Here is a 21,557-nt window from a genome sequence, read left to right on the forward strand (position 1 = left end):
ACTCAGTCGATGATTCTGCGTGTTATCCTCGTTATAATTATGGCATCTACTGTACACGGCTCGCGTGTCCGCCGTCGAGCAATACATGAAAGTCAGTAAGTACTGTATAAACCGCAGGCGTCCCGTCAAAGGAGACCCACCGCGTCGGCCCCACCCGACGCCCTCATAAATACCACATCCTCCATTTTCCGCAAGCGAGACATCCACATCCTCCCCTCAAGCTCCACACTCTTCCCTCTCCCCACACACCGAGCAAAACGCGCCAGCCACCTCTGACCTCCGACGTGTCTACTCGGGCTCCTCAACCACCAACAACCAGCCACCTCACTCCGGCAACAAACACCGGTCCGAGCTATACTTGAGCGAGTTCCCCCACCACTCGGGGAACTCGTGCGCCTCGCCGACGGCGCCGAAGACGGCGAGGTTGAGGATGAAGGAGATGACCTGCGTGCCGCCGTCGAGCGCGCCGGCGACGATGTAGTTGTCTGGGGGGGTGGGTTAGCGCCCATGATCAACGCAAAGACCGACGCATACGCAAGACGGTTGAAGCTTGTATATGGAGATGTGAAGGGAGGGGAACACTCACACTTGGTGAACCACCGCGGATGCCGCTGGCGGAACCACCACTGGGAGAGCACGCCGAGGGCCATGGCGGTGTTGACGCTGGTGTTGATGCCGATGCTGAGGTCGCTCGAGTACTGGACGATGATGCCCGTGTTGATGTTCGCAAAGATGCTGTTCTCGGGGTACATCCTGTGCAGGATGTATCCCGGGATCGGGAGGACCAGGCCAATAGCGAGCGCGATGGGCACGATGTAGTACGTCTTGCCGGGCGAGAACATCTCGCGGCCGAGCGCGCCCCACGCGATCGCGTTGAAGTTGTAGCTCTGCGCGTTCTGGCCCGACCAGAGGCGCGTGCCGGAGATGGAGAGGAGCGCGGGCCGCTGCTCGCGGATGACGGAGAGCATCATGACGTAGTTGAGGACCGCGCCGACGATGCAGCCGAGGATCTGGACGAGGAAGTTGACGCGCGGGGGGATCTTGACGTACTGCCCGAGCTTGAGGTCGCCGAGGAGCTTGATGCCCTGCACGGTCGGCTGCCCGCCGTAGAGCGCGGCGTACATGTTCGCGATCGGGTCGCCGGGGACCATGTACGAGCCGATCATCTGGTAGAAGCCGTTCAGCTGCCCGTTGAACTCCTTGAAGCCGAGGAGCGCGGAGGTGGTGCAGTAGACGGTCGTGAAGAAGAGGGAGATGATGAGGATGACGGTGAGCTGCCACCAGGTGAAGTGCGAGTGGCCGGTGTAGTCCGTCGCTTGGGCCATGGCGTAGGCGACGGCGAGGAGGCCGGCCCACCACCAGCGCGGGATGCGCGCGTAGCGCTTCATGGCGGTGTAGTGCTCGTCGTGCACGGGCGGCGCGGCCTTGGACCACGGGTTGAGCGAGAGGAAGAAGGGCTTGATCTCGTCCCAGTAGAAGAGGAAGACGTGCACGGCGGTCGCGCTCATCGCGAGGTTGGACGTGATGAGGTTCAGCACGTTCGTCGCCGAGAAGTACGCGGGCCCGATCTCGGCGTACTTCTCCGGGTCGAAGACGTTGTTCGTGAGGATGGCGGACTGGTTGTACTCGCCGCCGTCGGCAGTGAAGAGCGCCTGGCTCATGAACGGGAAGTCGAGCCCGTGCCAGACGTTGCCGTAGTAGACCGCGGACATGAGGATGTACTGGGGGGAGATGAGCAATGGATCGCGAGAGTAGATGACGTGCTCACCGTGAGGAGGATACCGATGTTCTCGTTGAGCTGCGTCCACAGCGGGTTGTACAGGCATGCCGAGCCGATGAGGTTCCAGTCGAAGCAGAGCGCAAAGAGACCCATGCCCTCGTTGTTGTTCGACCCGCCGAAGACGTTGCGGATGGGGTGGTGCGACTGGTCGATGAGGCAGAAGATGCTCACGCCGGTGAGGAGGGGGAAGATCCACTGCGGGATGATCTCCCACACGAAGATGATCGCGAAGAGGCCCCAGAACATGCGCGTGCGCTTCGAGCCGAGGCCGCCGTCGAAGTGCAGCGCCTGGAACATGTTCGCGGGCACGATCGTCGTCGGCCAGTACGCGATGGACGGGTAGACGAGCGCCTCTTGGAGGAGGCCGGCGAAGGCGTAGCCGACGAGCTGGGAGGCGAGCAGGGTGAAGATGGCGATGCCCGGGTTGACCTCGTTGCCGTAGTAGAGGTCCTGGACGGAGATGACCTGGATGGCAGTCGCGGAGCCGGAGGCGGTGTAGGCCATGATGAGCGCGGCGGCGTGCTCCTTGATGTTGAAGGGGCCGGGGTTGATGAAGCGAAGGGGACCCCAAGAGGGGACGACCTGGGGAACGTTAGCGGGAAGTATGTGCGGAGGGGAAGCATCGGACACACCTTCTCCCATGCCTTGCCGACAAAGTAGATCATGATGAGGAGGAAGCCTTGGGAGACATTGAGTGTCTGCGGCTTGAAGTAGTAGAGCTGAGCAAGGACGGAGCTGGATGGCGGTCAGTCTGAGCGGTGGCGAAAGAGGATCGGTTCCACGAACCCAAAGGCAGAGAAGCCGAGACCGAGGAAGAGCATGCGGAAGGTGACAACCGGGAGCTCGTAGTCATCGCGGGTAGAGAGGACCTTGACGGCGACGTCGTGGGCGTTCTCGACCTGGTAAAGACAGTGAGCGGATCTTGAGATCGAGATGATGTATGCGCACCTTGTAGTCTGCCTCGGTACCCTCGCCAGCAGCGATACGCTCAGCGAGCTCGTTGGCCTTCTGGAGACGGATCTCATCGGAAGCATCGTCGGGGAGCTTGTCGATGGAGGTGTCCGAGCCGAGCTTCTCGACGTCGACAACGCCAGAGGCGGGCGCCTTCTTGTCGTCTTCTTCCCTCATGTCCATGGCGGAGTGAAGGGGGGCGCGTTGCCGAGCGAAGGGGCGTATGTGAGCGCGTGAGGGAAGCGAAGGGGGATAGAGCGCTTCTTATACTAGCGGGCGAGTGGAGGTGATGATGCATTTGCGGGCCAGGCATGCGGAGAATTGGACGTTGCACATGCGCAGGCGGCCATAGAGGGTATTGATCCCGAGCAGTGTCCCGCGCTGCCGGAGCGGGTGGCGAACGCGCAGGTAGGCAAGAGGCCGGGCTGGGCGAGGGCGGCGGCGCTTCCACCGCGCCCAATAGCGTCGTCTAGCAGCCGTCGTCGCGGCCCCCGTCGACGAGGACGAGGCTTCTTCGCGTACGCATCTGGCGTCGAGCACGCTGGCGCACGTCGAGCAGGCCGATAGCAAAAATAAGCGGACGATAAGGTCCCGTTTTTAGACTGAGGCCTCGATATCGGGACGTGTGATCCGCGGAGCGCGTGGCTTCAATGCTCGCGTTTTGATTGGGCGCGATAGGCAACTTCTCGCTTCTTGTGATGCGATAGCGGCCGTTCCTGGGAACGGAACCAGGAACTCACGCTGAAAGCCTGCCGTATGCGGACAGCCACGCGGTCCCCATTATGCCCCGATCGCCAACTTTGTTTCCGCCCTGGCCCGCCCTGCATGCCTCGATCCTTTTCCCTCGGCCAGCCAGGCGCGCCCGACCGCCTGTCTGGGCCGGCGTCGGGCACTATCGACCCGCCGCATTGCTCAGCACTCCAAACTCGCTCCCCGTCAAGGTCATGGCTCCGCTGATAGCGCACGCTCACTGGTCGGGGAGCGAACCCCTAGGCCCCCGGACCGAGAAAGGTTATTGTTGGCGTCCCATGCACTCGCGATAGCTCGCCATCGACTGCGATGCCGGCGTCGTATCTGATGTAACAGGCTCCAGCATGCGCTCCCTTCAGTTCGCCCTACCTGGCTATCATCTGCCATTCCTCCCCTCAAACGGCGGAGCCTGCGCCAACGCTCACCCAATCTCTGTATCTCTGCTACGGACAACCACCATAGGACGCGTCAAATGAGCCAGACCGCAGTCGAGCAGTATCTACAGCTCGTCGTCGCCACACTTCTGTCGCCCACCTGATACTTTCGTGACTCGCATGGCAGAGCGCCACCATGGACACCTCAATTCAACCACCCAGCCCTCTCCACGCCGACGACTTGATGCCCCGCCGCGCGCCCGTGATCTGCGACACGGCGCCCGCCTCTCTCCCAGCACCGTCACGGTGCGCCTTCCCTTCCTCGTATGGCCGCCATCAGTTGTCTTCGAGATCGGCATCAGCTTCACTAGCGTTTGACAATCAACTTCACTAGCTTTTGACAGTCGCCTTCGATGGCTGATGGGTTTCGATGGCTAATGAGCGTCGTTGCCAACATGTGCTATATTTTTGCGCACAACTAGTCGTCGCGGTGAATACAGTCCTGCTGCACTTCTTTCCTCGTCTCGTACCGACCTCATCGATACATCACTCTGAAGAGCCTGGCGTATCGCGAATTCTCCTACATACTTGATCTCAGATGTCTGATTTTCTGTCGTCGCACACGCTGCTCGCCGTCCCCGACATCTTCTCCACGCATGATCTGCCATGCGTGAACCTCCCTCCGTATGCAGTATTCTGCGACACAGCGCCCTTTCCTTGTCAGCGCGACGCGCCTTCCTGCCTTCCCCTCTTCACTCGTAGCTGGCCCTTCATTCTATCTCTTCGCCCCCATACCAGCATTTCAGGTCAATGCCTGAGGACGAGCGCAGGATGCCGCAGGCTCTCGTAACCTCCCATACAAGCGTACATCGTCGTGGCCGTCTCTTTCGTCGCTCCCTCGTGCTCGCATGACTTTTCCGCGCATGGCACATCACGCCTGAATGATTGTCTGCACGCACGCCGCAATTCGCGCGCGCGACAATCGACACTTCCATACGCACCACAACATCTGCAGGCGTATGGCCTGCTTGCGCGCATGATTAGGCTTGACGGGCCTAACCCTGAGCGAGCATGGCGGACACAACCCTGGCCGCGCTGTGTCGCTTCATCCGCGCGGCGCTAATCTTTGATAGACGTCACACAATAATTCCCTGCATGAGTTGTAGTTGGCATTTCTCCAGCACCTCGTGAAGAACTTTCCTTCCATGTCAATGCGACGTCGGGGTAGATCCAGGAGGCGCGTCTGGCCTTCTTGACCATGTTTCCTCTGCGTCTCCATTGTAGCTTGGGACTTGTCTGCCTTTTGCTCTATAATTGTTTTCTTCTCTTTTCAACAAACAGCATATATGCGCGCTCCTTCGCCACCTATTCCCGCTCCTCTGTCCGCTTCGTTCGCAAATCCGCGCGCCGGCGCCAGTCTCTACTTTTGAATCTAGCTGCTTCAAGTTGCCTGGGCCCTGATCATCCTAGCGTTACTCCCTGTCGTCTAGCGTCCTCAGCGCTGGTCAGGGTTCCTCTAGCTACCTGGTCAAGCCACGTCCATGCCGCGTGAGCCAGTGCACCCGCCTTGCAGCTCAACTGCGGTCTCGCCTTGATCTGTACATCTCCTTGTGCCACATACTAACTAACATAACGCCGCACCCAACCACTCACGACTTGGTCTGTCTCCCGAGAGCAGACGTGCCCGGAAGGCTTGCGTGAGATGCTGTCGTGCGTGGCGGATTCCCGAAGGTGACTTGAGAACGGGCTGACGGAGCCAATGTGTGAGCTGAGCCAGGGCGTTTGCAGCGTAACGTATAATACTGACTATGGGAGTACAAATACAAGGCGCTCCATGCATCATATGTCCGACGCAGCCCCTCCTCTCGTGCTTGCGATGAAATGATGAGTTGTCCCTTCGCTACGATTTGGCCCTTCGCTACTTACGAGGGCTAGCTATCTCGAGCTCAGCGCGAGAGGGCTTCGCTTCCGGTCAGCGGGAGGGCTTCGCTTGCAGCTAGCATGACACGGGCCCGACCTGGCAGTATGACACCCCTTCACCTGCCTCATGACACCCATCTCTACCACATCCCAGTCAACTCCCCCACCCTACCTCGACCCCGCCCGCGAGCTCCGCTTGTTCTCGATCTTCACGTACTCGCTGTCCTCGCCCAGCAGCCCCTCGGGCTTCTTGACGCTCATGTAGACCTCGCCTGAGGGGTGGGTTAGTGCTGTTCTCTTTGTCATCATTGGCTTCTGGTTTCCTCCCGCGCCGCTTCTATTATCCTCCCGCGCCGCTTCCTCCCTCGCTCCTTCTATAGTTGTCCTTCATAAGCCCACAGCTGCCTATCGCACGCCTGCGGGCCGCCTTGCGCAAGCCCACAACTGCCCTACGCAAGCTCCCCACCTAAGCCATGTCCCCGTCGCCCCCCGGTTCCCATGCGTATAGCACAAAGGTCGCAATGCGTATAACACGGAGGTCGCAATGCGTATAGCACAAAAGCCGCAATGCATATGTTCACGAAGCTCGCAATGCGTATAGCACGGAGGACGAGAAGCGAAAGAAAAAATCAAAACCGAAAGAGACTTACCCATAATCTGCAGCGCGACCGCGCGCAGCTGCGCCGTTCGCGGCGTGATGTTCGGGTCCTCGAGCACGCGGTCGCAGGTCTCGCGCAGGACGGACTCGATCTCGAGTTTGGTGCCCTGGGGTGGGAGAGTTAGTCAGGCATAGACTCTCGTCGCTCGAACGGGAGCGAAAAGGACGGGAGGGGGAGAGGAGGAAGTAGGTGTAGATGAGGTGATGAGAAAAGGGGCGGTAAGAGAGGAAGATTCGGAAAAGTGAGCCTTGGCACGAGGGAGGCTCGAAAACGAGAACTCCAACGCACCTTGAACAACGCCTGGAGCCCCTTCTCCGCGGCCTGCTCCTCGAGCCGGCGCCGCTCGTCCTCGCTCAGGTTGCCCGCCTTCTCCGCGGCCTGGATCTGGTCGAAGACGGACTTGAGCTCGATCGCGGAGCGCACGGTGGACATGCTGGGGGGTGGGGGTTAGTGGGGCTGCGTACGAGGCTTGCATCTTCCTATGGAAGGCATGCATTTCCCGGATGGAAGGCTTGCTCCTCATCCCATTCCTATGCACACCGCCATCCCACGGGCACAAATCCGCCATTCCACGGGCGCAAACCCGCCATTCCACAGGTGCAAAACACCCCCATCCAGGCAGAGAAAGTGCACTCACGTCTCGCTAATGACATGGTACTTCCCCTGAATGTTGTGCATCCAGCCGCCGACGCCGAACAGCGTCTGCTGCGTCGCGAGGTGGTGCTTCGCCTTGCTGGTGTACACGAAGCCGATTGTTTGCAGGAGCTCGGGGCCGTAGGATTCGGCGGCGAGGTCGCTGGGGAGGGGGTTAGTGGATGAGTGAGGAGGTCAGCGAATGATTGAGGAGGTCAGTGGACGAGTGAGGTGGTCAGCGAATGACCGAGGACCGCAACTGCATGGAGCTGAAAAGGTAGTGGACATGCAGGGGGTCCGCGGGGTTGAAAACACTACGGGGGTCCACGGGGTTGGGAATAATGCGGGAGGCATACACACCTCGCCTCGATTCGGCACATTTCCCTCCAGCTGTGCGCCACGGCTGCGTCATCCGGCCCGCTCGCGACCTCTGCAAACTTGCCGAGCTTCTGCTCGAGATTGGCGACGAGCTCGCGCACGCGTTCGGCGCGGGCGGCTTCTTTCTGTGGTCGGGGTCAGTGGGAAGGAGACGGGGAGGAAGGGCGACAGGAGGAACGATACGAAAACAGAGGGAGAAGTGCGGGAGCAGGGGGAGAAGAAAAAGAAACAAGATAGCACACACACCTCTTCCGCTCGCCGCCTTTTGCGCTCTTCGCGCCGCTTCTTCTCTTCCTCGCTTAGGACTGGCCGTCCCTTCGCGTCAAGTAACGGAAGTGGTCTGCCGTCCTGATCGAGTATGGGTCGTCCTTGCGCATCTAACCTTGGTTGTGCGCCTGCGCCTGCATTTCTGTGTCAGTCGACGTCCTGGCCGTCACCGCCTCAAGCTCGACGTCACCGTCGAGAACATGCACTCACCTAGCTCGTCGTCTGCCTCCTGCAAGGCCTCTTTCATGTCCTTAGCGAGGCTGATGTGTCCGATGATAGGCACGAATGCAGCGCCGCCGAATATTGCACCGAAGAGGTCTTCTGGATCGACGAAGCTGGATGGCGGGTTAGCGGTGAAGGAAGGGAGATACGAGATGTGCGACATCGTGAGCAAAGGAAAAGGAAGAGTAAAATACAAGGGTTGAGGAGCACAGGACAAAGGTAGCTATTGTCTGGGCTGGGAAGCAAGGGAAATGCGGAGGACAATGCAATCCGCCAGATGGTACAGCGACTGTGGGAAACATTGTTGAACTTCTGGACAACGCACCCTCCTTCGGGCTGGCTTTCCTTGCTGCCATACTCGTTGTACTTCTTGCGCAGGGCTGGGTCTGAGAGCGTCTGGTATGCTATGGCGATCTCCTTGAAGCGCTCTTCGGCGTGCGGATCGTCCGGATTCTTATCCGGGTGGTGCTTGATGGCGGCGCGACCTGCAGGTAGAGACAAGGGTTAAGACGAATGAGGAGTATGTCAGCATGGTCGACTGCGACGGGGGCGTGATTGGCAAGAGAGAGAGAAATGGGTTGAGTGATGGAGGGATGGGGATGGGGTAGGGATGGGGATGGGGTAGGGAGGACCACACGCACGATACGCCTTCTTGATCTCGTCCGTCGTCGCGTCCACCGAGACGCCCAGGATGTCGTAATACCCCGTCTCTAGTGGACGCTCCTGCGTGCCGATCTTGCGGGAGGAGCGCTTCACGCCCGGTGTCTGCGTTCGATCAGGTCTGGGCGAGCTCGGCCCCTGCGACGACGTCCCCACGCGGCCCGCGCCGGCAGCGTCGACGATCTGCGCAGGATAGAGGGCATGCGTGTATGTGCTACGGCAGGCGAAGCACTGCACGTCGAGGAGCGTGCCCTGCTTTGGGCGCGGAGATGGGACGGCGACCTCGAGCTGGATATGACATTGGGGGCAGCTGGAGAGGAATATCGGGTACTGGAATACCGGCCTCGATGGGAGGGGGGCCATCGTCGTCGTCGTCAGTGGCGAGCTCGATAGCGATCGCAAGGCGCGGCGCGGCGGCGCCTAACAACACGTGTCAAACGCGTGCTACTTCATTCCACTGGCCAAGTTGAAGTCGGAAAATGCGAGCGTCGAAATGATGTTTCGTTCATACATACAACATAACATACTACATGGCCTATGCCAGACATCCCGGATATATGGGTAGGCGTGTCAAGAGGTGGAGAAGTTCGATCGTAGGAAAAAGTTTAGGTGATGTATCGAGGTATCGCATGAGAACGAGCGCACTTGCTCATCGCGGCATATACGGTCTATCATCCTCCGGAAAGGTCTCCATGCCGTACATCGCGCTGTCGTGGGCCGCAGGCGCGTACCCCGAGGGCTCGGCATACATATGCTCTCTCCCGCCGTAAGCATCCTCGTATGCACTTCCGGTCGGCGCTGCGTGGTACCCATTGCTGTCCTCGTCGTCGTATCCCCCACCGGACGCATACGTGCTAGCACCCGCCTCGTACTCACCCGCGCCTGCATCGTAGTTGCTCGCGCCGGCGTCGTATGCTTGGGCCTGCTGCTCGTATGTCTGCACGTACCCGCCCGGCGGCTCGAGCGCGAAAGAGCCCATGCCCTCGCCCATCGCCTCCGGCTCATCCGCCTTCTTCCGCCGCCTGCGCTTCGGCGCTTCCTCCCCGTCTCCGTTCTCAACCTTCGTCTTGCGAGGCGCGCGCGGCTTGGCCTCCTTCTTTGGCTTCGGTTCCTTCGGTGGCTTAGGCTCCTTGGGCGGCTTGGGCTCCTTCGGTGCTTTGGGGACTTTGGGCTTGGGGTCTTTCTTTGGTTTGGGCTCCTTGGGCTCCCGCGGCTTCCGTGCGCGCTTCGGCTTTGGCTTTTCCTCATCGCTGTCGCCATCGCCACCTTCGCCGTCCTCGTCTGTGTGCGCGCTGGCCATGTGCACGTCCCCGTCGTTTCCATCTCCTTCCTCGTCGTCGTCGCCCGCGGCAGCGGCGCGCGCGCGGGCCTTGCCCTTGCCGCGACGCTTGGAGTTCTCGTGCGGGTCAATGGTGCCACCGGCAGAGGGGTCGGGGACGCCGGCGACTATGTCCTTCAAGAAGTCGAGGACTTCAACAGTTTCGACGGCATGCTTGCTGGACGAGGTGTCAGTTTTCCGAAAAGTAGAAGATGAGGTGGCACGGGGCATATAGTGGGCGCGAACCATCATGCGAAGCCGCGATGGGCATGATTGTGAGGGCGAGGTGTATTGCGTGTGGAAAGCGAAGAAGATAACGACGGACGCACAGGTGATATGCTTCGACTTTCTTCGCGCCGCGCTGCAGGGTGACTTTGGCAGATTCGTCCACGATGGTTTTCAAGAAGAGCTCAAGCGCCTTGGCTAGAACAAGTTGTTAGCAGTGACTCGAAACGAGTAGGGACACAAGTATTTGAGGACGAAAGTGTAGGTATGTGGAGCAAGGAGTGACAGTCAAACGACTAGTGGTGCGTTTCCGAAGGGTGGTCACCAGCAGCGAGCATGATATGGTGACACCAAATCGCAGGGCTGTCAGGAAGGCAAGGGGAAGACGGCGATACACCATCGCAGAGTCGCCCAGCTGAAGGCGAAGGAATTCGAGGACAAGAGTTGTACAATGAACGCACATATAACCACAGGTGTTGCCTGCGCGACCTTGCCTACATCGTCGTCTTTCTGCATGATCTTCTTGATGCGCGCCTGGTCGAATGGCTGTCAGTATTGCACCCTCCGCTTAGTCGCGGACCCACGCACCACAGGAAACTTCGTCTGCTTCAACTTATTCTTCAGCTTGGAAGACATGCTGGGCAGAGGATATGGAGGTGTTGACGGTCTGTGGTCTTCGATGAGGCGCAGGTTGAACCGTGCACAGTTTTTTGTTGTGCTCGGCTCTTGTCGTCACTGTTGGGGTTGCTTGCAACCGATGTAGGAGGATGCAAGTCGAGGAGATCGTCAGAGGCCGTGGAGGTGCCGTCGACGAGCTAGACAACGTTCAACGGGGCGGACGTCCCACGTGGTGCGGCGGTCGGGTTCGGAGACGCCTGGGCCACGAGGCTTTATGTTGTTGATGATCACGTGTGGTAGTGGGTCCGGGACCCACACGACGTGACACTTGCCATCTTGAGCGCAACTGTGTGCCAGCCATCAAAAAGTTTTCGAACCTATCCCGTGGTTCATATGTTTCTCTACAGCAAAAGTATACTTGGATCTTCATGAATATCCTCTGTCACGTGAATTGCAGTCGAGGTAATGCGTTGCATGCAGCATAAGCATACAGTAGCTGAGTCGGGTCAAAAAACCTTGCGCACAACTCGGGCGAGGGGCTATGAGGCGCTCGGGGTCACTCACAGGGGAACGATAGCAATGCAATGATAGCCTGGTGGCGCAGACGACTGGAGGTATAGCATCGCATCAAGACAGCTGTATGGACCGAAAATACAAATATGGATACATCTTATACAGGAATGTCCATGTATGAAGCATCTGCGAAAGCACAAACCAGCTGGGCACTCCTCTACTCTACGAGGGCAGTCTTTCCGGATATGACGGCCTACACCACCTCACGGCCTCTCCTCGATCGCCTCCAATCTCTCCACCTGCCGATCCCTGACTGCCTCTTGCCATCTTTGCAGCCTGGCCGTCTCGTGCACGAGGAAGCCGTATATCCGCGGCCGATACCGCTCGACGTTCTTCGCCACGCTCGCCGTGCTGACGCCCTCGCCGCCGCCTCCGCCGCCCTCGGCTGGTAGAACTTCAGCGTCATCGCGCGCACGACGGCGGGCCCGTGAGTCGGCGGCTGCGCCCGCCCCGCTTGTTGAGCCTGGATGGGTTCGTGAGTCAAATCAGTCACTTGAGCCTACTAGCATACGCACTCGAACCCGCGCCAAGCCCCGCGGCGCCTCCTTCGGTACCACCCACCTTCGCCGGTATCAAATTTGGGTAGACGAGGAAAAGCAGATGGGGGAATGTCGTCCCGAAGTAGGCCCCGTCGATGCTGCCGTGTCTTGAGGACTTGGGCGAGTAGATGTCCTCGCAGCGGCCACAGTAGAGCTTGACGGACTTTTCGTACGGAATGTCGGTGAGGCCGACAGGGAGGAGGGGTTGGGCAGCGCAGAGCACGCGAGGACATTTGCCGAAGTCGGCGCGTTTGTATTTTTCGAGCTGGGGTATTCGTTGAGCATCATATTGATATGTTATAGCAAAGGATAGTAGTCAAGGGATGAGGGGGACATGCATACCATCTTCGCGAGCCCGCGCGCGGTGACGATCCAGCGCGCGTGGATGAGGCCGTAGAGCAGCCGGGCCTGCACGTCGAGCGACCCGCGCATCTCGTCCTGCATCTCGTCGTCTGACAGGTGTGTGTTAGTACGGTGTCGATCATGGATGGTTTGCAGAAAGCTCCGTTCAATGTGTATAGAACTTGCTAACGCACCCAAATTGTCCGTGATGAGATCGAGCGCTTGGGCATAGTTCGCGACCTCGTTATTGAGGCCGGTAAGGTTGAAGCGATCAAGGATGAAGTCCTCATCGACCTCGCAGAAATACTCGTTCCCCTTGGAGGAGAGGAACCAGGATATCCACTGGGGGAAGGGGCGTTAGACTCGACGATCTCGAACACGAGGGAGAACCAGAAAGCGTAAGGAGAAAATAGCTGATAGATGGAGGGGTAAAGATGTAGTGGGGAAGAACCGAAACTTTGTAAGGGGAAGTAGAGCATCATAAAGGGAGATGTGATACGCACTGAACTGGAGGGAGCGCGTCAGGTCGATGCTATGGCACAGAGATAGCTTGCGCACCTGGAGTAGTCCGAGTCTGAGCCTGTCGATACATCCTCCATCCTGGACATCATGTTATGGGGAGGGATTGCCGGTGGTTGCACGCTCGAAGGCCGAGGGGACTGGCTGGTTTGCGGTCGAACACGTTCTGGCCGAGGTCGAGGTGCAAGAACGCCTCTCCTATCGACCCCAAGTATGACTTCTAGTCGTAGCCGTGGCCGAACAAAGACGCCTTCGGACGCCCTCCGATGGCAGTCAACGAATCTCGCGGAGGCGCGGCGGTGGAAGGACAAGGGCTGGTGTGGCTGTGCAGATCGATGGCGTTTGCCGAGCGGACGTGCCATAAACGGTCGGCAGGCGCGTGCCACCCTTGGCTTTCTACTTTGCTGGGCTTTCCCCCTTTCTTGAAGGTGCACATCAAGACTTTAGAGCTAAGTATGAACAGAAGTGCGCTTTACAAAGCCTCCAGACTGATAGTGTGTGGCGTAGGCTGCTATGACCCCCAAACCGATCGAGCCATGTCGGTGGCATACTCTGCCCTTCGTACTTAGATCGTCTGTGGAATGAGTCTACAGGGCTTTACGAAGACCTCGTGCACTACTTCAAGTATGCGAGCTCGGCTTATACTGCTTTGTGCCCAAGGCCGAATGGGCGGGTTCTGGTGTCGGAGGTGCGAACTGCTTCAAGCCCTTATTCTGACCGCCTTTGAGCTCCAGTCCTGATAGATCTCGAACTCATACACGGATATACAAGGCTATGTTGCGCGTGACGATGAACGCAGGGAACTCATTGTTGCTCTGCGTGGTAGGTAAGGGCTTCTTGTTGTATTCTCGCACTCATCCTTTTCGCGCGCGTTACACTGGAATCGCCACCCTATCGGCATCTACTCACGGACTTAGCCGCTGAGATGATCTCACCAAACGTACTGACTTCCGCCCTATAGCCTCTCGATGACGGATATCCTACTCGATGCTTCCGTCGTACTTGTGCCCTTCATTTCGCCAGGGGTGACTGCACCAGGTGAGTCCTTGAGCCCTAGCCGGACATTCATGTCTTCTAGAGCGGTAATTGTATACTGACTCGTGAACTTTTGGAAGATGGCGTTAAAGTCCACAGCGGATTTTTGGCCGCCTGGAACTCCGTTGCACTTGAAGTCATCGCGATTGTGACCGAGGAGCTTGAACGACTGGCGGGTATACCTTTTCCTTGGGGTGCGGAGACGTCTGCACAGTCTCCACTTATAATGGACGTTGGGGACAAAACCCTACCATCTTCAACAGGCTGCGGCTATTCCTTGGTAGCGACGGGTCACTCACTCGGCGGCGCGCTTGCGACGATGGCAATTGTGGCATTAAGGCAGAGGTTCACGGGGGTGTGAGATATATTTTTATTCTCTTCGTCGTTCTGTCCCCACATAACATTCATTGACACCCTTTCCCACTCGCCTACAACAGTTCTCGACCGTTCTGCCTCTGATGTGCTGTAGGTTCTGAGGATGCATAGCTGACTCGTCTTTCTCAGACCAGTTACGAAGCTCTACTCCTACGGCGCACCGCGGGTGGGAAACGCAGAATTTGCGAATTGGGTAAATCAAGTCGTGGGCAGGACAGCGTTCAGGGGTAAGCGTTGTCTTAACTTTTCCTCGAGCTTTGTTCACAGTGTGCGCTCCCTATAGTCGTGCACGCAAAGGATGGGTGAGTGATTGAAGAACGTCTTCATTATACTGAAGACTAATGTCACCTGAGCGTCCCGACAATGATTCCGACGTCGATGGGATATGCGCATCACGGTGAGGCGTCGGAGTGCTCGTTTTAGTGCGCAATTGATACGAACCTTTCAGGCGTCGAATATTGGCAGAAGTGCGAGCCTCCAGCGCCGGAGAACACGGTATGTGGATCAATCTTGTCATCCTACTGGTATTGTCTTTCTACATGTGTGTTGCTCAGTTTTCACGCGCTCTGACATCATTCCTTCCAGGTACGCTGCGCGTGCGACGGCGAAGACCCAAAATGCTCGGCATCTGTGCCTAGCGAGGGTATCAATGAGGATCATATGCAGGTGAGTGCGACAATATAATTGGCTATCTATCGGGAATGGTCGCATTGCAAGAGGATGTACTTGCTGACTTTCTGTCTTTCATGGTGCTTCTTTCGAAACGGTGGACAACCTTCAGTATTTTGGAATTATTGCGACAACGCCTTTCTGTTGGTGAATTTGGGGTGCATCGGGATGTCGATGAATGTGAGCAGTCGTGTTTTCGTAGTAAGGGTTAGATGTATCATAACCTATTCGATTTTAATCTGGTTCATTGGGAAGTATCCTGCACAAGTTGACGGCACGTTATACCAGAACATCCTGTTCCACCACGCACGACGGGCTGCAAGCGCCCCGAGAGTGTAGTTGCGAATCGAACTCGCATGTTCTCCGGCAATGGCCGTCTAGCACGTGTCCCATGCCTCGTTGTTTATGAACGCCGACCGTGCTTCCTTTACTCTTCCAGTTCCACTACCGATGCACCTCTGAGGAGTCTTGACTTAATCAGCCACCCACTTTACAAGGACTCACGAAAGCTCAAGACAATTCGAAACCCCTGACATGAACACATATTTCTCGCTGAAAGATATCGCAAGTAGGTGAGGGTACTGGAGTTCATTCGCCGTGTTATCGCCACTGACGGATGTACATTTCTTCTTTCCGTACTCCCCATGCCGTTTGATGGCCTGAATTCTGCGTATGGTACTGTCTATTATATTGCGCCTTCATCGAATTGCTGGCAAACCCCGACCGCCCTTTCGTTTTCATTTCCTACCTTACGCTGCGGGTCACCCTACGACTCGCCCGCCGGCGACGAACGCTCATCGCTGTACTCTCGCTTATGCACAGGGGCAAGCCCTACGTGGATACAGGACGGCTTGACCAAGTTTTGAATGCACTAGGCGTGCTACGTCGCGTGCAGCCGGATAAGTATGAGTTCATCCTCGGTGAGTGCGATCATCATTCCGCAAGAGCGCAATTTGCGGTTCTCAATACAAGGCTAAGTTCGCTTGCTAGGTACTTCTGCGGCAGGTGGACCGACAATCCTCGTCACCGACGAGGAGAATTGGCGGTTCCCGTCGTACTTACGAGGCGGGAGGCCGTTGAGAGCAGACAGGTTCATATGCCTGTCGCCAATTGTGTGTACACGCGACGAGCTGCAGGCCGCGCTAAAAGGGAAGGGAGGGAACAGCTACACGATGTTGGAGCGGGCAAGGTAAGGTCGCGTTCACCTATCCAGATTCTAGAGATGCACCGGTCCCCGGCCATATACAAGGTACTGACCCGATTCTCGACAGGACGCTCAACCACATCTTGCACGATCCGGCCGACGCTGCTCGCTTCGGCTTTCCTAGTTTGCGCGCGAACGACTTCCGCGTCCTAGCCTTTGCATTCAATTTGATGTACAAGGAAGAGACTGAGGCAGTGAAGAAGGCAATGCCGAAGATCAAGGACGTGGGCTTGGCAGAGGCCGCGTTCCACAACGGGTCGGCGGAAGGGGGTCGGGAATCGGCGGCACCTAGGGGATGGGCAGTGAAGGAGGGCACGACGAAGCACTGGAAAGAGGCGAGCAACAAAATCAGCGACTGGATTGAGCAGGATCCGCAAGTGAGCGGGGTGTTGCGAACGGAGAAGTTTCAAGAGGAGGTAGGCAGTTCCTCAGGCTTTGGGATTGTATCGGTATGGTTATACTGACATCCAATGTCCTTCAGCCCTTCGAAGGGACGCAAATACTACCGCAGGACCAGATCAACCTTGCATCGTACTTCGATATCAGCGGACCAGATGCGAAGCCTATCATCCTGCTGGTGTCAAATGCAGAATTCGCACTGTCGATATTGAAGGCAGTGGGTGTGGATACGACTGGGTGGAAAGGGAAGGATGGGGAGGACGTGATGGGGCAGCTGTTTGGTCTGGTAAGGTCCATCCTCTGCTGAGCGTTGATCTCGATGCCTAACCTTGCGCAGTCTACAAACAGCTCTATTTCTCGCGAACGCGATCGTTCTCCGCGCAGAGACAACGGTGCTCGCAGATACGACGATCGCTCGCGCAGGGAGAGGGACTGGGGCAACAACTTGTCAGCGCGAAGCTCGACATATGGGCGCTCTGCGCGTCTGGAGCCTGGTGTCTACGTCGTTGACATCAAGAAGGTGTTCGCTACGTACCACGCTAGCTTTACGGATACGGCGGGCGTGCGCCGGATGGCGAAGAATGCTGGCCTAGTCCAGGACCATCAGTGGTATGGGGCAGGGAGGGAAGCGGGGTAAGTTTGGTCTCCCGTATCCGCTTTTACTGGATTGTTGACTGCGCTTTGTCAAGCCTGCTCATCGAGTTGTGGAGCCTCTTCGTCTCGGGACCGTCTACGGGCCTTCCGAAGAAAGTGAGGGATGCGGCTTGGGAGAGGCAGCGAGCGGCACTACTTGGGGGCGGATCGAGCACCGGCGCGAGCGACGAGCGCCCCGGGGAAGCTCAAGCAGTGGCTAATGGAGACGATTCGGACGATGATCTCAATGCTGGTCCAAGTGTAGTCCTCAGTACTCCGGCAGCTGGCGGCGGGGACCCGTACTTGAACGACTATAGCGACCGCGGCGATTCAGACGACGACGACGATTAGCAGGGGCATAGGGTCGTCCTCGAACGCGCTACTTCATACCAAGTTACTTACTTCATCTTTTGCACTACATTCACAGTATAACTGACTAGAGGAAGCCCCGGCTTCGCCGGATGCATACCTTGCTTGCACTTCGCGCGTGAGTCTGAATCCTGCTATCGTTGGCAGAGCTCGTCGTGTGGTGCCGTACAGGACTTATGGACGAAGGTGTCTGCGCATTTACCGATGTTGTCTTCGGAACGTGCTACGCACATGGGGTCATTTTTGATGGGGTCAATAAGACACGGGAAAGACCTTGCACTTGCAAGCAAGGTGATACTCTCAGCATTGCAACAATGACAGTACATCTAGTCGTGCAGATAGAATGGTAAAGCGTGACATTCCGTAAGTAGCAGAACCTACTCTAGATGTTATTGATTCCTCGTTCCATTCCCTCCTTCCGCCGCGCTCAATCCTTCTTCGGGTTCTTCACCCGCTGCGGCGGGTGCTGCTCGATGAAATCTGGCGGGTGCTGCGCCGTCTGCACGCCCTCCTGAGTGGCGTACGCCGTAGGCTTCTTCTCGTCGCGCGGCTCCGTGCTCGCGCTGACGCCCCCGGCCAGTACGCCTGCGCTCAGCTCCGTCATGAGCCCGCCCTCCTGCTCCTTCCGGCGCTGGATGCTCTCGCGCTGCTCCTGTTGCAGGATCTCGTCCGTCTTGCGCGTGCTCGAGTCGCCTGGGTCGGTCTGCGTCGAGCGCGGGTTGTGCGAAGCGCGGCTGGACTCGCCGGACGCGGTGCCCGAGGTGTGCGCCGGCTGCTGCTCGAGCGTGCCGGATTTGAGGGGGGTAGCGGGGGAGGCGGAGTCGGAGGACTTGTCGGCCTTGCGGAGGCGGGCCTGCGCCTCGGCTTTCGCGTTCTCGGCGTCCTCCCAGGCGAAGAGATTGTCAAAGTTCTCTGCGGGCGTGGGTGGGACAAAGCCAGAGGGGTGGCTGACGCTGCCATCTTCGTGCCGCACTTCGACAGGGACCTGGGGGGACGTGGAGTAAGCAGCTGATGAGGGAAACGAAGGCAGTCCGAGTAGGGTGATACGTACCTTGCGCCGCTTCGCCTTGGTGTGCGCGGTCACTCCTTCAAAGTCCTCTTCCAAGACGCGCTCTGCGACGGCGGCGGTCTGCTTCGCCAGATCGCGCTCGCGCTCGCGCCGTGCCGGAGTCTCGTCCGCCGGTGTGGGAATCACGTACCCTGAGGGGTGGACGAGCACACCGTCCTCATTGTACATCTCCTTAGGAATCTTCGACTTGAGGCGCCGCGTCGATGCAACGATCTCATCCGAGAGCAGCCCGTCGGAAAGGTGCTCCATGAGGGAGGGATCCTTCGCCTTCTCCTCTTCGGAGATAGGCTTCCCCGAGGCACGCTTCTCCTTGCGGCGCACGTAGAAGTCGGGCACCTTGTTCTCGTCGTTGTAGCTATCGGCACCGGTGCGGGACACGGTCGACGCGGTGAACGAGCGCACGGGCGCACGGATGTGGGGGACGGCACACGTTGTGGCGGCTAGGCGCTGCCCGACACGTTGGCGCAGCAGCTGGCCTGCGCTGAGTTCGACGCGAGCAGCAGGAGGGACGCGGGGAATCGCTCGGGGACGAGGCATGGTGGTAGCAAGCAAGGTGGTCGCGAATAACGCGCGTCGGCTGATGAACGCATCACTGGGATTCTGTTTGAATTTGTTTGACAGGGACTTCCAGGGCGATTTGCGTCATTCTGCCCGTGGGGAAAGCGTCTGCCCCAGCTTGGTCCCGTCCCTGCTCCAGATCGACCCCGGTTTGGTCTAACGCCACGCTCAGATGGAGGCTCTACACATGAATCATCCGTACAAGCTCGTCTGATCAACCATATGTACCGAACTACACGACACTGTACTCGTCCACCGAAAGGATGCTGTCCACGCTGTAGGGGATGTCCTCGGATACGTCTGAAGGGTTTTATGAGCGCTACTTGGCCGAGCACAATAAGAAGAGACTGACCTTCGTTGCTGACGTGCCCAACCTTCTTGACTGCAACGCCCAGCAAGCTGCCCTGGCCGATAAAGCGAACGGATACCTAGGCCGATAGTTAGCAGCGGATCCCATATTCTGTCACGGTAAATGCATACCGGGAAAAGCGCCTCTGCGTCGTCGCCAGCGACGACAAAGTTCAATGAGCCCTCGCGCTCGCCGTCCTCCGCGCTGACCTTGCGTATTTTCCAGCGCAGCGCATGCGAGCCGGGGTCGAGTTCCCAATCGCTGCCCTCGGCTTGCGATGTGACTGTCGGGTAGGAACCGGCGCTGATGCAGAGATTGAATATGTGGAGGAGTATGGACAGGGCAAATACTCACGGCAAGGGTACGTCAATCTCGACATCGTACAGCGTAACGGCGTCGTTAGTGAGCTCGTATTCGAGCGAGACGTCGACTGTTCCGTCGTTTGACGGGGTTGGCCAGGCGTTGACTGGGTCAGGTGTCAACCTGAGATTCATTGCGAGACAAGATTAGGGAACTCACTGCTCAATGGTAGCACGCTTTCGTCCTTGCCGGTATAGCGCCACTTGAGGACGCCGAGCGAGTGACCAACGGGGAAGGGCTTCGCTGGGTCCTTCAATCGGATAACCTGGAGGTGTCGTTGGCTCAGATACGCATCCAAGCGTGATAGGGCACACCAACCTTGGCAGCGGCACCCGGTGCGAACTTCGCTACATTGGGGTGCTGCTTGAACTGCACGTTTGCGGTGCCGCCGATGAGCTCGACGGCGCAGCGCGCGTATTCGCCGTCCTTGACGAGAAGGTTCATATCGCCCTATTTGAAGTTGTATGAGCGAGCGATATGATGTTCGTGAAGGATCACTTGCCTTGATCTCCATGCTCTCAACGCCTCCATCGCGGGAGAGCGACGCTGTGAGAGCCTCCTTGATAGTAAGGTGGACGCTAAATAGCCTTGTCAGATTCTCCTGGATTACCTCTTGAGAATACAACGCACTCTTCCTCGTCCACTGGTGGGAGATTGCCGCGGTCACTCGCTGACTTCGTGACCGACGGCAGAGGCGTAGAAGGTGCAGACAGCTCGGATTCCTGCGACGCGCCGAAGGTCTGGCCAAGAAGCGGGCTGTTGACCTCGGCTTCTGCACCGAGGATGTCGGCGCCGCCCTTTTTCTTGCCGAGCTTGAGGCCGCCAGACTTGAAAGCGGGTTTTGAGGTGGTGATAGTTTGGGGGGCTGAGAATAGCGTCGATACGAAGCAGTAAGATCAAGGCAAAGGTTGCTCACCTGGCGAGGCAGGAGCCGGCGATGGTGCTTCGTAGCGCGGGACAGGGGAGTATCCTGAATAATCGCGCGTTAGTCGTGGGATATTGAAAGCACGTAGCCAACGCACCAGACACCCCGCCGCCGAAGCCTCCACTGGTCGCACCCGCACCCGCACGACGCTGCATCTCGCGCCGCTGCATCTCGAGCTGCTTCGCGCGGCGCTTGAGCTCCTCCTTCGCCTCCGCCTCCTTGTTGCGCGCGATGATCTCCTGGATCTTCTCTTCGTGCGACTCCATCTCGAGGATACCTCGGATTTGCGGAAGGCCGACGGGCTCGCGATACCCTAAACCCACGACCTCGTCGAACGCGCCGAGTAGTTCGAATGCGCGGTCGGCGATGTCGCGGTCGGTGAGGGCGCGCCCGCCGCAGACGTCGGCGACGACGCGCGCAAAGAGGTGCAGTGTGTCGATGTCTTGGAGGATGTTGGAGGCCTTGTTGGTGACGAGAAGGAGAACGAGATCGTCTATGGGCTGGTAGACATAGCGTACGTCGGACGTTTCGACAGAAGTGTGCTGAGAGGAGGAGTTCGGGGGCGGGACAAGTTTGGGGAAGGCAGTTAGGAGAGCCTCGATGCGCGTCTTGGGAAGGGGGAGGAATTGGCGGGAGAGGAGCGCTAGAGGGTGGATGTGAGCGCATATAGCTGAGCGTGTTGGGCCACGTACGTTTACCCGCTTTCGTGCAAATCGACGATGCAAGCACAACCTACGCGACGATGAGGAACTTTCAAGCGCTTTATGAGCTGGCGTACCATGGCAAGAACAGAGGAGTGTGCAGGTTGTAATTGACTGCCCGACTGCCCGACGATATGTTCAGGAGCAAGCAGGACACGATCACGTCCCACGTGTCACATTCTC

The 21,557-nt window shown here is 58.1% G+C and overlaps 9 protein-coding genes across 9 annotated transcripts; 2 read left to right on the plus strand and 7 right to left on the minus strand.

Annotated features, from left to right (window-relative positions):
- Nucleotides 1–13: 13 nt before the first annotated feature.
- SCHCODRAFT_02629670 (OPT superfamily oligopeptide transporter) lies at nucleotides 14–3,198 on the minus strand. Its single transcript, XM_003030833.2, has 6 exons — nucleotides 2,729–3,198; nucleotides 2,567–2,679; nucleotides 2,413–2,515; nucleotides 1,769–2,362; nucleotides 587–1,721; nucleotides 14–485 (listed from the first exon to the last, which is right to left on the minus strand). Exons 1-6 carry the CDS (start codon nucleotides 2,912–2,914, stop codon nucleotides 325–327), a joined length of 2,292 nt encoding a protein of 763 aa, XP_003030879.1. The 5' UTR covers nucleotides 2,915–3,198; the 3' UTR covers nucleotides 14–324.
- A 2,404-nt stretch (nucleotides 3,199–5,602) lies between these two features.
- Nucleotides 5,603–8,984, minus strand: SCHCODRAFT_02629674 (DnaJ-domain-containing protein). The gene is made up of 9 exons (XM_050345543.1): nucleotides 8,576–8,984; nucleotides 8,260–8,419; nucleotides 7,923–8,047; nucleotides 7,692–7,846; nucleotides 7,428–7,570; nucleotides 7,072–7,230; nucleotides 6,723–6,867; nucleotides 6,426–6,540; nucleotides 5,603–6,047 (listed from the first exon to the last, which is right to left on the minus strand). The coding sequence occupies exons 1-9, from the start codon at nucleotides 8,955–8,957 to the stop codon at nucleotides 5,944–5,946; spliced, it is 1,488 nt and encodes a 495-aa protein (XP_050199721.1). The 5' UTR covers nucleotides 8,958–8,984; the 3' UTR covers nucleotides 5,603–5,943.
- Nucleotides 8,985–9,066: 82 nt separating this feature from the next.
- On the minus strand, nucleotides 9,067–10,989 carry SCHCODRAFT_02629676 (histone-fold-containing protein). The gene is made up of 4 exons (XM_003030831.2): nucleotides 10,726–10,989; nucleotides 10,599–10,671; nucleotides 10,242–10,335; nucleotides 9,067–10,090 (listed from the first exon to the last, which is right to left on the minus strand). Exons 1-4 carry the CDS (start codon nucleotides 10,771–10,773, stop codon nucleotides 9,244–9,246), a joined length of 1,062 nt encoding a protein of 353 aa, XP_003030877.1. The 5' UTR covers nucleotides 10,774–10,989; the 3' UTR covers nucleotides 9,067–9,243.
- A 356-nt stretch (nucleotides 10,990–11,345) lies between these two features.
- SCHCODRAFT_02629681 (uncharacterized protein) lies at nucleotides 11,346–13,045 on the minus strand. The gene is made up of 5 exons (XM_003030830.2): nucleotides 12,764–13,045; nucleotides 12,404–12,551; nucleotides 12,210–12,319; nucleotides 11,844–12,132; nucleotides 11,346–11,791 (listed from the first exon to the last, which is right to left on the minus strand). Exons 1-5 carry the CDS (start codon nucleotides 12,806–12,808, stop codon nucleotides 11,532–11,534), a joined length of 852 nt encoding a protein of 283 aa, XP_003030876.2. The 5' UTR covers nucleotides 12,809–13,045; the 3' UTR covers nucleotides 11,346–11,531.
- Nucleotides 13,046–13,241: 196 nt separating this feature from the next.
- Nucleotides 13,242–14,958, plus strand: SCHCODRAFT_01172535 (alpha/beta-hydrolase; the record flags this gene model as incomplete). The annotated part of the gene is made up of 12 exons (XM_003031211.2): nucleotides 13,242–13,266; nucleotides 13,322–13,416; nucleotides 13,472–13,554; nucleotides 13,690–13,766; nucleotides 13,844–13,939; nucleotides 14,027–14,120; nucleotides 14,268–14,365; nucleotides 14,422–14,440; nucleotides 14,492–14,535; nucleotides 14,587–14,633; nucleotides 14,724–14,804; nucleotides 14,920–14,958. The coding sequence occupies 12 exons, from the start codon at nucleotides 13,242–13,244 to the stop codon at nucleotides 14,956–14,958; spliced, it is 798 nt and encodes a 265-aa protein (XP_003031257.2).
- Nucleotides 14,959–16,675: 1,717 nt separating this feature from the next.
- Nucleotides 16,676–17,394, plus strand: SCHCODRAFT_02668954 (uncharacterized protein; the record flags this gene model as incomplete). The annotated part of the gene is made up of 3 exons (XM_003031210.2): nucleotides 16,676–16,696; nucleotides 16,748–17,043; nucleotides 17,100–17,394. 3 exons carry the CDS (start codon nucleotides 16,676–16,678, stop codon nucleotides 17,392–17,394), a joined length of 612 nt encoding a protein of 203 aa, XP_003031256.1.
- A 76-nt stretch (nucleotides 17,395–17,470) lies between these two features.
- Nucleotides 17,471–17,902, minus strand: SCHCODRAFT_02325300 (uncharacterized protein). Its single transcript, XM_050342374.1, has 2 exons — nucleotides 17,794–17,902; nucleotides 17,471–17,738 (listed from the first exon to the last, which is right to left on the minus strand). The coding sequence occupies exon 2, from the start codon at nucleotides 17,736–17,738 to the stop codon at nucleotides 17,547–17,549; it is 192 nt and encodes a 63-aa protein (XP_050199722.1). The 5' UTR covers nucleotides 17,794–17,902; the 3' UTR covers nucleotides 17,471–17,546.
- Nucleotides 17,663–19,068, minus strand: SCHCODRAFT_02629690 (uncharacterized protein). The gene is made up of 2 exons (XM_003030829.3): nucleotides 18,464–19,068; nucleotides 17,663–18,397 (listed from the first exon to the last, which is right to left on the minus strand). The coding sequence occupies exons 1-2, from the start codon at nucleotides 19,016–19,018 to the stop codon at nucleotides 17,840–17,842; spliced, it is 1,113 nt and encodes a 370-aa protein (XP_003030875.1). The 5' UTR covers nucleotides 19,019–19,068; the 3' UTR covers nucleotides 17,663–17,839.
- On the minus strand, nucleotides 19,064–21,544 carry SCHCODRAFT_02629692 (uncharacterized protein). Its single transcript, XM_003030828.2, has 12 exons — nucleotides 21,452–21,544; nucleotides 21,366–21,405; nucleotides 20,771–21,316; nucleotides 20,665–20,718; nucleotides 20,379–20,613; nucleotides 20,251–20,326; nucleotides 20,067–20,198; nucleotides 19,908–20,013; nucleotides 19,743–19,854; nucleotides 19,520–19,691; nucleotides 19,392–19,467; nucleotides 19,064–19,339 (listed from the first exon to the last, which is right to left on the minus strand). Exons 1-12 carry the CDS (start codon nucleotides 21,452–21,454, stop codon nucleotides 19,272–19,274), a joined length of 1,620 nt encoding a protein of 539 aa, XP_003030874.1. The 5' UTR covers nucleotides 21,455–21,544; the 3' UTR covers nucleotides 19,064–19,271.
- Between the last annotated feature and the right edge of the window lie 13 nt (nucleotides 21,545–21,557).

This window comes from Schizophyllum commune (assembly GCF_000143185.2).
Source record: "Schizophyllum commune H4-8 unplaced genomic scaffold SCHCOscaffold_7, whole genome shotgun sequence".
Classification (NCBI taxonomy): domain Eukaryota; kingdom Fungi; phylum Basidiomycota; class Agaricomycetes; order Agaricales; family Schizophyllaceae; genus Schizophyllum; species Schizophyllum commune.